Source organism: Malaclemys terrapin, chromosome 2, assembly GCF_027887155.1.
Source record: "Malaclemys terrapin pileata isolate rMalTer1 chromosome 2, rMalTer1.hap1, whole genome shotgun sequence".
NCBI classification, from domain to species: Eukaryota; Metazoa; Chordata; order Testudines; family Emydidae; genus Malaclemys; species Malaclemys terrapin.
This window is the reverse complement of record NC_071506.1, coordinates 247,456,343-247,468,680: the sequence shown is the minus strand read 5'-3', so window position 1 is coordinate 247,468,680 and position 12,338 is coordinate 247,456,343. Positions and strand designations below refer to the sequence as shown.

Genomic DNA, 12,338 nt, shown 5'->3' with positions numbered 1-12,338 from the left:
CGGGGGGGTCACGGCGCCTTCGGTATTTGCTGGGCTCCTCCCCACCCTTCCCCTAGGCATAGGAAGGAGGGGTCTCGGGAAGCCCTCAGCAGCCGGCTGACCACTCCCAGCTGGGACAGACACTGGTGCCTGCGCTGCATTTGCCAGGCTGCTTCCCTGAGACACAGGGATCAGTTCATTCGCGCGATCTTCCGCCTCCAGCTGGGCAATGAGCTGTTCTTTGGTGAGCCTCCCAATGCGCAGCCGCCTCTGCTTGCACAGCTCCACCAGGTCGCTCTTAAGCCGCTTGGCATACATCTTCCTGCTGGCCACTCACCGGCCTGTGTGCTCACAGCTCCCCACAGTTCCCAGGGGGACCCCTAGTGTGCCAGCCCTTCTCGAGGTCACCACCTTTCTGCCAGGGTCGAGCTGCAGACTCCTCCGCCCCTGGGACCACTCGCTGCGATCCCCCCGGGGGACCCTGTTACTGCAAAAGTCCTTCTCGCTGGTCACACACTCCCAGGGGTAATAACCGTCTCTCTCTCACTGTTCAGCGCGCCTGGTCCCCGTCAATCCCCCTTCGTTTTACTGCTCCCCAGTCACTTACTGCAGGAAGCGCCGTCCACGGGGTGCAGTAGATCCCACCGCTGCCACCAGTTGTCACGGAGTATTGGGGGACTCAGGGCCCTGCACCCCCGGCTTCCTGCGATTCACCATGACTCTCAGCCAGCCAGTAAAGCAGAAGGTTTATTTGGATGACAGGAATACAGTCCAAGACAGGTCTTGCAGGCACAGACAACAGGGACCCCCTCAGTTAGGTCCATCTTGGGGTCCCCGGGCATTCCAGCCCAGCCCCCCTTGGGAGGTCAGAGCCATCTCTGCCCCCCAGCCCTCTCTCCCTGCCTGCTTCCAGCACTCTCCTTTCAGCGACCCCTCCCACAGCCTTTGTTCAGTTTCCCGGGCTAAGGAGTCGCCTCCCCTTCAACCCCTTCCTGGGTTCTCATGTTACACACTCAGGTATGCGCCCTCGGGCGCCCTCGGGCAGATCCCATCCTGCAATGCAGACTATCCCAGAACACTCCCCTGTCAGCATTCACAGACCACCGTGAGAACAGGCCCAGTTCGTCACACTCCTCTACCTCCTTGGGAAAATAGGTCACAAGCAAAAGAGTTTGTTGTTCCAGTGATGTTGGTTTCCTCCTACCATGAGGCTGGCTACATCAACTGGAAGATCAAGACAACCAGTTGTAGGCAAGCCTGTTATCTCTATAAATAATTTAATCTCTTAATGCTCTTCCGATTCAGAAACTCTGGCCCCAAGATGTTGCATTTGTGCTCCGAGAATCACGAGCTGCTTGAACCAGATGCATCCTCACCCCACTTGGTCACAAGAATCATGTTTTAGACTTTCTGAAGTGAAAAGGGTAGGAGCAGTCCTGATGGATCTGCTTCTGATCTTCGACTGTCATAGTTAAACTGGAGTTTTGACTCTGGGTGGGTACTAGATTGAGCTACTTTTTAATTTAAAGATAAAGTTAGAGGCCAACGTTTAGCCATACATTCATTTAATGGATTCTTTTTATATTAGTTGATGAACAACTAAGGCAACCTACTTGCACCACTGCTTAACTCTCATAGTCCAAAGAGCCCTATGTTCACACTCTCAGTTCCTGGTTCTGTCCAGAGCCTCTCCACCTCACCCCACCCCACCCCTTGTTCGAGAAAGGACTCTTGCTACTTATTTCTTCATTTATATCTTACCAGTTACAGTAACTTTGCCCTCCAATCCACTTTATTACAATCAACTGACTGGTCATACCTATGACCTTCATTCCTACAATATTAGGTAAAATATATAAAACGTCTCCTTTCCTGCTTTATCTCTTTATGTCTTACACCAACGTGCAATGTGAAATATTTGACACTCAGTATCTTTATGACAAATATTCATCTGGGAATAAATATTACAAGAAAAAATTTACCGTCCACATTTCTGTACATTCCTGTCCAAAAAGTCGATGATTTTTCTTCAAGTGGCTCTAGGTTGTGCGCCAGAAAGTTGGCTTCAGCCGAATCTTCTACTGAAACCAAAAAGGCACCTACAGAGCATCAGGAAACAATCATTTTGGAGATGAGTTTACAATGGAATATATTCCCCCTGTTGAGAGTGCCTTTTCTTGTCTTTTCAAGTGTTATGACAGTTTTAAATCAATAATCATGTGGGCCCATATTTTGCCATTGATTTTTGTGCCCAACTCCCAGTGAAAACAATGGGAATCATTGCAGGATATGGTCCTTTAATTTTTCTCTTCGGTGTAAATGTTCCCTTCCCACCCCAGCACCTACACTGGTTACTTTCATCATACTGGTATGTATGCACTGTTCTACTTTATAAGAGGTTTGCCAATTTAATTTTTGATACTATAAATTTTGCTAATAATTCAGCTTAATTTCTTCACTGTTGCTCATTATCATCAGATACATCATGACTAGAAAGGTAATTGCACCTAAAATCTACAAATTTATGAAAGTCCTGTATTGTTGTGGGGTAAATAGAAAAGAGGAGAGGAGCATCCATCACAAGAAATTTTACCACTGGGCCAGTCAGGGGCCTATCACTCTGCTGCCTGGTCCCCAGGCCTTCTTATGGTCCAAAGTTGGGAAAGCTGTTCCTTTTTCCCCTCCCTCAAAGATACCCGGTGTTAGACGACTGCCAATTGCAAAAATCTCCAACGGTCTGGACACTAGATGGGGAGGGCTCTGAGTTACTATAAAGAATTATTTTGCAGGTATCTGCCTGGTGGGTCTTGCCCACATAAACAGGGTCTAACTGATCGCCGTATTTGGGGTTGGGAAGGAATTTTCACCCGGGTCAGATTGGCAGACACCCTGAAGGATTTTTGCCTTCCTCTGCAGCATAGGGCAGGGGTCATGGGTCACTTACAGGTTTAAACTAGTGTAAATGGTAAATTCTCTGTACCTTGAAGTCTTTAAATCATGATTTGAGGACTTCAGTAACTCAGTCAGAGGTTAGGGGTCTATTACAGGAGGGAGTTGGTGAAGTTCTGTGGCCTACAATGTACAGGAGGTCAGACTAGATGATCATGATGGTCCCTTCTGACCTTAAAGTCTATGAGTCCAAGGGCTGGTCTACACTACAGGGCAGGGGGTGAGGGAAGGGAGATTGATTGTGTCTTCACTGCAGCGTGTCGAGGGGAGACGCTCTCCCGTCGATTGCCCTTGTGCTTCTTGTTGAGGTGGAGTACCGGAGCCAACGCTAGAGCGATTGGCAGTTGATTAATTGCATCTATACTAGACACCTACCCCTTGGTAGGTTGATGGGTGTGAGGGGGAGCTGAAGTGAAAGGTTTCCTGGAAAAATTTTCGTAAGATTTTGGCTGCTTAGCAAGAATTCTCACAAAGTTTTTTCTGGTCTCACGAGGCATTTGCAAGAACTTGGCTGGTAGATACTACTTGTGCATATTATGGTGGTTGGTACATACAGATATTTTAGTGGTTTTGTGAACAAATCTTACTCCCACATAATTTCCTGCATAATTATGTGCAGTATTCCTCGCTCTCAATCTCATTATACCTGTGAAAGTATAAAATATTTATTTTTAAAAAGTTCCTGGTTGTTTCTACAGATTATGTGAAATTTGTAAGAGCACATGAATCATCTGTGGCATGGATTTACAATGAATATTCCTTTGGCCTTGCACTGGCAATTAGGGACAGTAAAGGAAAAGCACTGCAGCACAGACACAAAAGTGTGGAAAGCCAATAATAGCAGGATTAAGATTGTCAAAATCTCAAGATTTTGGAATACATGCACTGCTACATACATATTTCTCAAACTCATAGCAGCTGGCAATAGAACAGCTGCTCAGTAATTCTTAGTGTTTCTTTTGTGGGATTCAGGTGCTTTCTGGTGTTAGATACATGGTTTTAAAATAGATTAAAAACCTGCACCATTTTCTAGTATCTGGAAAAACTTGTGCTGTAAGTTCACAAAGATGATTTGACTAGAAATTCCCAGTAAAGTTTGCAGTAGGTTGTGAGACTGACATTGCTTGGATGAATTTTGTGATAGTGTTTGGATGAATTTTGCCCACAAGATTTACAAAGTTTATCAGTTTTGCAGTCAAATATTAGAATATGTGTATCAATTCTGTAGCCTCAAAACAACATACACTTCATCCTGTATATGATACAACTAGCACGTTTATAATTTTATTAATTTTTTTCTGAACTTCTATATAACTCATCTGAGTCACAGCCTTTGTTAAAAGAACGAGGAGTACTTGTGGCACCTTAAAGACTAACAAATTTATTTGGGCATAAGCTTTCATGGGCTAAAACCCACTTCATCGGATGCATGCAGTGGAAAATACAGTAGGAAGATATATATAGATATATAGATATATATATATATATATACACACACACACACACACGCACACACACACACACACAGAGAGAGAGAGAGAACATGAAAAAATGGGTGTTGCCATATCAACTATAATGAGACTAATCAATTAAGGTGGGCTATTATCAGCAATTCATATATCTTTATATTTGGGGATACAGCATTTGCATTGTTCCTCCATTCCCCCTCTGTGCTCCACATTCTTGGCCACTCACTAACCAATTAGCATCCTGCTAATTATCTACCTGTAATTCCAGTCATTACACTACAGCTATTAACTCTCCATGTTGTACTGATAGAGCCAAGGAATTCCTACACTGTGTTCAATAGTATTCCAGGAAAGATAATCAGCAGCATAATGATGTAAGGACTGGAATGTTTTAAATGTTGATAAAGTGCAGCCAATTCTCTTTTAGTTTGTGGCTGGGACCCAAAATCAGCTGTGTAGCAATGGCTGTGGATAGTATATGATATGATGTGATGGTGCCTCAATTAACTATTTTTGATTCTGCTGTCTTGGAGAGGTTTATCCAGGTAATATATAATTGTAGAAATAAGGTGAACTAATATATAATCATAGAAAATAACAGCACTTTGTACTACTATTGATTTAGGGCCCAATTCTGCCCTCACATAGGTGCAATTATAATTGAGTCCAAATCCCACTATAGGTGGGGAATTAACAGGATACCAATTGGGAGGTGAGTGATTATAAATATAGGAAGCCCAGAGGGTGAGGAGTGACAGTGTGAATTTTGTATCCCAAATATAAAAACACATGAATCTTTAGTATTCTATACTGCAGTCATTATTATAGGCAGACTCAGGAAACACTTTCACAAATGCAGAAGAGGAAATGGACTTTGAAAAGTTTAGGTATCACACAAATGATTAAATCATATCATTTTGAGGCTAGACATTTTTGTACTTTTGACAGCACTCTACCAATCAGCAGCAAGTGTCTGTAGCCTTTGCAGATTGGCTTCTCAGAAGAGGGAGGGGAAAAAAATCAGTGATGTGGAGTCTGGGTATATTCTACTGTAATTGTTTAATTTATACATAGACCAGTCCTTGAACATAGGTGGACAAACAGCAGGCAGGAAATCCTTTTTTTCAGGAATCTCAGCCCAACACTAGTGCCTGGTTCCCAAGTAGCAACTCTGCCTCAAGAACTGACTCCAGTCAGAGACCAAGGCAGAGAACAAATTCTCCTGCTGTCTGCACAGCTCCTTCTAGACAAAAACGTGCATAACCAAACTAACAACATATAGTATATTGTCCCAAGATTTAACATTTTCTCTCATGTTAAGAAAAAGAACTTGGAAGACTGTGTGTATGTAGGCCACCTGGTGACACCTGTCGTAACCATAAAAATATGCTACAACCAGAGTTGTGCATTTGGGGGGTATTTCTGTTTTCGAAGGGACACTAGGAAGTAGTTTTTGGCAAAAACTTGTTTTAATAAAAAAATTGTACAAATCATGATATAAACAGGATGCTATGATTAAAAAAACACAAAACAAAAACAAAGAATGAACGTACCGTTCCTTTGTAATTTTAGAAATTCAAATACAACAGCTGTTTTAACTAGTACATGAGAATCAGACACTGAAACTGACTGTACATAAAGATTCACGTCCCCAGACAAGTAAGCAATGGTCCCAATTTACCAGCGTATTATCCCAGACAGGCGTCTGTAATTCTATTCATTCAATGGCACATACGTATTTTAGTGGCAAATCAGGCCCACAGTATAAATGATGTAAAATGAGATTTGAAAAAAACCCAGAGATTTTATTATTAATGCAGACAAGGAATTTGTCTTTAAATTATGCTAATACGTAGCACTTTCATAGCCACTGATACATTCATAGTGATGTATAAAAAAAATAATAGATTTGTGTGCATCTTACCTCTAGTTTGAAAGGACACTCACCTAATCGAAGACATTCTAAGGAGGCCTGGGCCCAGTTTCTCGTAGATGAAGACTCGATGAAGTAGCAGTGACCACGGAAAGGGATCCATGATCTGTGTTCTGACTCAGGGCACTTTCCGGGGAGCTGGGGAGGATCCGTGGGGGCTTTAACTGTTTAAATTAATAAAACATAAACTGTAATTAATAAAACATTTTAATGAACAGGTTTCTCTCACACACTTTTACCATGACTAGCACATACTCATCTGACACCAGGAAACTCTCATAACAGCTGTTTAATCATAAGATAATCTTTGAAAATCTATATTCCTTGTTATTATATCATAGTGGGAAAATCTCAGACTGGTGAATGATTAGTGTTACAGCTGCATTTTATGCTCTAAGCACCTAATTCAGCAAAGCCCTTATCTTTAAGCACATTCATATGTCCATCCCTATTGAGCAAACACCTAAACTGGCTTAAGAAGATGCTTAAATCCCATGTTAAATGCTTTGCTGAATTAGGGCCTAAATTTGGTAAAATCAGGCCATAAACCAATACAACTCTTGAAACAAGAGAGCAGCTCAGTTGACATCAATGGCTGAGTTTAAGGGGCAGATGAAGACAGCACAGAATAGGGCCAAAATTATTAACTTAAAAATTGCAGTAAATAGAAAATGTTTAAAATCTCACACAAGTAGGAGAATATATATTGTGTAGCCTAAATATCAGGAATGCATTTATGTTTTAAAACCCAGTATTCTGGGTCAAGAAAATCTGTTCTTATTTTACTTATCTACTAAGACCTGAATTCAGGATTTTCCTGTTTTCCCTGGCAATAGCTATTATCATTTCAATCATCATCGAGCCATGAAAGAAAATAATCTTTTTAGGCAGTTGCAATGCTAGTAATTTATGAAGATGAAAACACAAAATCCTTCAAGGTTTGGCAGGTAAGTAAAATGGAAATGGATTTTCAAATATTTTGTTTAAAAATATAATGATTTTGCACTGCGATGATGAACAGGATTGTGAATAGATTTTAACATCTTTTTAAATAAAATGTTTATGTTCACCTTTAATGGGGATGTATTGCAGATGGGATTAGCCCATCACTTCCATTAAAGAATAACTAACTAAAACATTAGAGAGACCAGGTGGGTGAGGTAAAAGCTTTTATTGGACCAACTTCTGTTAGTGAGAGAAACAAGCTTTTGAAACCAACAGAAGTTGTTGGTCCAATAAAATACTACCTCAGCCACCTTGTCTCTCTAATATCCTGGGACCGACATGGCTACAGCAACACTGCACAATTAAAATGTAACTATTTAAAAATACACTGGTTGTTCTTCTTAATCTAGCCAAAGAAAGATGATCTTCAATATGTGGAAAGTGTGTTTACTTAGGTATCAATTATTCCATATTTAAAATGCACTACTCTAGAACACTGAAAATAAGTCAAATGGCTTCAATATTAAATGCCTATATTCTTTTGCCCACAAGATCTGAGGAAACAGAAGATTATTTTACAGGAAAAACAGTTTTTTTTCTTTGGATAACTCAAAAATTAATAAGTCACAGACTCCAGCAGATGATTTTACTGTGTGTTTTATACTAAACAGACTTTCAGTAATGAACCAAAGCTCCTTCCCTCAAGTACACACTGGAAGAGACTTAACATTCAACTTTTGTGCCTTGCTTAACTATCAAACTCTTTTTTTTCTTGCTTTTATCTAGTGTTCTGTACATCTTGTGAATAATTCTCTTAACTAGAGTTCTATTTTTACTAGGGCTGTCAAGCGCTTAAAAAAATAATTGCTGTTAATCACACTGTTAATAATAGAATATCATTTATTTAAATATTTTTGGATGTTTTCTATATTTTCAAATAAATTGATTTCAATGAGAACACAGATCACAAAGTGTACAGTGCTCACTTTATATTTATTTTTGATTACAAGTATTTCCACTGTGAAAAACACAAAAGAAATAGTATTTTTCAATTCACCTCATACAAGTACTGTGGTGCAATCTCTTTATCATGAAAGTTGAATTTGCAAATGTAGAATTATGGACAAAAAACTGCATTAAAAAATAAAACAATGTAACATTTTAGACCTTGCAAGTCCACTCAGTCCTACTTCTTGTTCAGCCAATTACTCAAACAAACAAGTTTGTTTACATTTGCAGGAGATAATGCTGCCCGCTTCTTGTTTACAATGTCACCTGAAAGTGAGAACAGGCATTCTCATGGCACTGTTGTAGCCAGCATCACCAGATATTTATGTGTCAGATGCGCTAAAGATTCACATGTCCATCCATGCTTCAACCACTATTCCAGGGGACATGCATCCATGCTGATGACAGGTTCTGCTTGATAACAATCCAAAGCAGGGTGGAGCGATGCATGTTCATTTTCATTATATGAGCCAGATGCCACCGTCAGAAGGTTGTTTTTCTTTTTTGGTGGTTCAGGTTCTGTAGTTTCCGCATCGGAATGTTGCTCTTTTAAGTCTTCTGAAAGCATTCTCCATACCCCGTCCCTCTGAGATTTTGGAAGGCATTTCAGATTCTTAAACCTTGGGTCGAGTGCTGTAGCTCAGTGGTTCTCAATCAGGGGGTCCGAGGCCCACTATGGGGCCTCAAGCAGGTTTCAGGGGGGCCTCCATGCAGGGCCAGCATTAGACTTGCTGGGGCCCAAGGCAGAAAGCCAAAGCCCCACGACATGGAGCTAATGCCCAGATTCCTGAGCCCTGCCACCTGGGGCTGAAGCTGAAACCTGAGCAATGTAGCTTTGTGGGGGCCGCTGAGGCATGGGGCCCCAGCAATTGCACTGCTTGCTACCCCCTAATGCCGACCCTGGCTGTTATATGCAGAAAATGAGTTATTGTGGCACAGGTGGGCCATGGAGTTTTTAGAACATGTTGGGGGGGCCTCAGAAAGAAAAAGGTTGAGAACCTCTGCTGTAGCAATCCTTAGAAATCTCACATTGGTACCTTGTTTGCGTTTTGTGAAATCTGCAGCGAAAGTGTTCTTAAAACGAACAACATGTGCTGGGTCATCATCCAAGACTGCTATAACATGGAATATATGCTAGTGTGGGTAAAACAGAGCAGGGGACATACAATTCTTCCCCGCCCCCAAGAAGTTCAGTCACAAATCTAATTAATGCATTATTTTTTTAATGAGCGTCATCAGCATGGAAGCATGTCCTCTGGAATGGTGGCCAAAGCATGAAGGGGCACCCGAATGTTTAGCATATCTGGCACGTAAATACCTTGCAATGCTGGCTACAAAAGTGCCATACAAATGCCTGTTCTCACTTTCTGGTGACATTGTAAATAAGAAGAGGGCAGGATTATCTCCCGTAAATGTAAACAAACTTGTTTGTCTTAGCGATTGGCTGAACAAGAAGTAGGACTGAGTGGACTTGTAGGCTCTGAAGTTTTACATTGTTTTGTTTTTGAGTTCACTTACGTACAAAAAAAAAATCTATAATTTGTAAGTTGCACTTTCATGACAAAGAGATTGCACTACAGTACTTGTACGAGGTGAACTGAAATATACTATTTCATTTATCATTTTTACAGTGCAAATATTTGTAATCAAAAATAAGTACACTTTGATTTCAATTACAACACAGAATACAATGTATATGAAAATGTAGAAAAACATCCACAATATTTAATAAATTTCAATTGGTATTCTATTGTTTAACAGTGTGATTAAATCTGCGATTAATTGCAATTATTTTTTTTTAATCACAATTAATTTTGAGGTAATTGCGTGAGTTAACTGTGATTAATCAACAGCCCTAATTTTTACACGTAGTTTGTGTACACCACTGCCCTCTGTTGGATATATATGACATTCAAATGTTTGTCTCATTTTCTAGTCGGTGGCTAGTCTAACACCTGCTAATACAGTTGACAGCTAATGAAGATACTTGTGTAACTCAAGAGGTAGAAAGTCCTGTGTTTTTGGAGCTGTGTTTTTGTGTTCAAACTTCTTTCAGTTTCTGTGTTGCTTCCGCCATTACTAGTATTTCAAGCTGTCTCTGTGCTGCCTCTGCAATGCTTTCTTCTATCGTTCTTTGCTACTGTCTGTTAAACATTCAAAATACCTTCCGTGTGCTGTAAGACCAAGACGACATGGTCTCTAACTCAAGCAGCATACAATTTACTGTGGTGGTCAGCACCTTGACATTCACTATTTGAAAGGAATTACTTAACAATAGTTTTCTGTTTTACAAGGCATTCCCTATGTGCACAGCACGACCCAGAATAATGTACTGCTTTACTAATTACTTTGTTTTTACACTAATGAACTGGGTTGATGGGTTTGGATTTATGAGCTATGATTGTTCTCAGTGAGCTTTTTTGAGTAGCTAAGCAAATAGGAATAACCACTGGCTTCCATTCCTGCTGGCCTGGTGCCTACTCACCATCTTTCCCCTAACTCAGTTCCAAACTCAGACCCTTCCACTCACTTGTCTTTCTGCAGTTACTTGTTAGTTACTGAATATCAAAGTGTACAGTCATTTACTATATATTTGTACAGTCCCTAGCACAATGCAATATAAATAAATAATCATTGTTATTACCATTGTTACATTCAATTGCTTACCATCTGACCATTTACAGATAGAGTAGTAGTTTTCATCACAGGATGCCGTCTTCCAGGATCCTTCAAGGTCCAGATAAACACAGCCTATTTTCTGTTTCGGCTCACCTTTGGCCCACTTAGTATACTTCACCTTCCAGTTATCAATCCATTCATAATGTCCATCAGTCTAAAAACAAAATAAATTAATAGAAACAATGAATCAGACATCAATAATTGCTTCACTGTCAGTTTTGTGAGAGGAATTCTTTCACTGTCCTAACCTCTGTCATCTCTGGCATGATATGAAACAGAAAAATACCAAGACTCAGTCCCCTGCCAGTAGATAGATATTTACAGTCTGTCCATCGTCCTTTGTCAGAGGTTGTCATTCAAAAGTATAGAACAAAAGTAGATGGCTCAAATTTTTGATTCATGCTGTGGCATATGAAGTTTGCAAATTAATCCACCATCACTCCATCCTCCAGTTAGCTCGTGCCCAAGTTTTGTTTTGAAGAAATCGTACATGACATTGTTCACTCTGGTGTTTCCCTAATTTGTCTGATCAATGGGTGCAGAAAGCAGAAGTAGGGACTGTGCCAACTGTTTGCAATAGTTGTTCATTTTAATCTTTGTAAAGTGCCCAGATACCAGAATGAGGAACACAATATAAATAAATTAAATTGGATAGCCCACCAGCTATTCAGCTTCTCAGCAGCGCAAATGTCCTGAGATTAATAACGTTAGTTTAAAATAAATTCAGGTGTTATTTAGAGAAATACTTTTGGATAAAAATAAATAATTTTCATCGCACACCTAAAGAAGTTAGGATATTTTCCCATGGGGAATCATGACAGTATGTCCATATGAAGAAAGCCATAGTGAGATGACCTGAAGTAAAAACTTGCCTGGAAAAACAGAGCATAATGCCAGAAAGAATAAGACCAGAGAATGTGTGATTTAATCTGATTAATACGGATTAATTATTAATGATTCAAACCTTAAGCACATTCCCTGCCTTTGAACAATGACACTATGTACAAGTAGTTAGGGCAGTATGTAATCTAAGGTGATCAAAAATGAATTAAGATAAGGACTGTGAGAGCTGTATTATCACAAAAAGTAGAAAGATGTTCTTACCAGATTGCTGTTCAGACCAATCCATACAGGCTCCCCATACTTTAACATTCGTAGCCACAGAAATGAGTGGCTGTAGGGATCGAAGATGCTGGCAAGGTCAGAGGACTCATGTATGCATTTTCGCCTTGCATCTTCCCATTTCATTTTGGAATGAATGAACATATAACTACTGTTCCCATAACGGATAAAGTTGGCTGGGACTGCTGTTGATGAATGGTAGAACTTGGAGTCTATAGGAAGAAGAAAAAAAAGGAATGTAAAGTCGTTTCAGT

General features: G+C 40.2%; 1 protein-coding gene across 1 annotated transcript in view; it reads right to left on the bottom strand.

Annotated features, from left to right (window-relative positions):
* The window catches only part of LOC128832914 (macrophage mannose receptor 1-like), a 90,780-nt gene that overhangs the window by 10,832 nt on the left and 67,610 nt on the right, over positions 1 to 12,338 (bottom strand). The window contains exons 24-27 of the mRNA XM_054020619.1: positions 12,067 to 12,296; positions 10,951 to 11,116; positions 6,345 to 6,494; positions 1,962 to 2,078 (exon numbers count right to left, since the gene is read on the bottom strand). Of these exons, the coding sequence (XP_053876594.1) occupies positions 1,962 to 2,078; positions 6,345 to 6,494; positions 10,951 to 11,116; positions 12,067 to 12,296 (663 nt within the window). The remainder of the gene's footprint in view (positions 1 to 1,961; positions 2,079 to 6,344; positions 6,495 to 10,950; positions 11,117 to 12,066; positions 12,297 to 12,338) is intronic.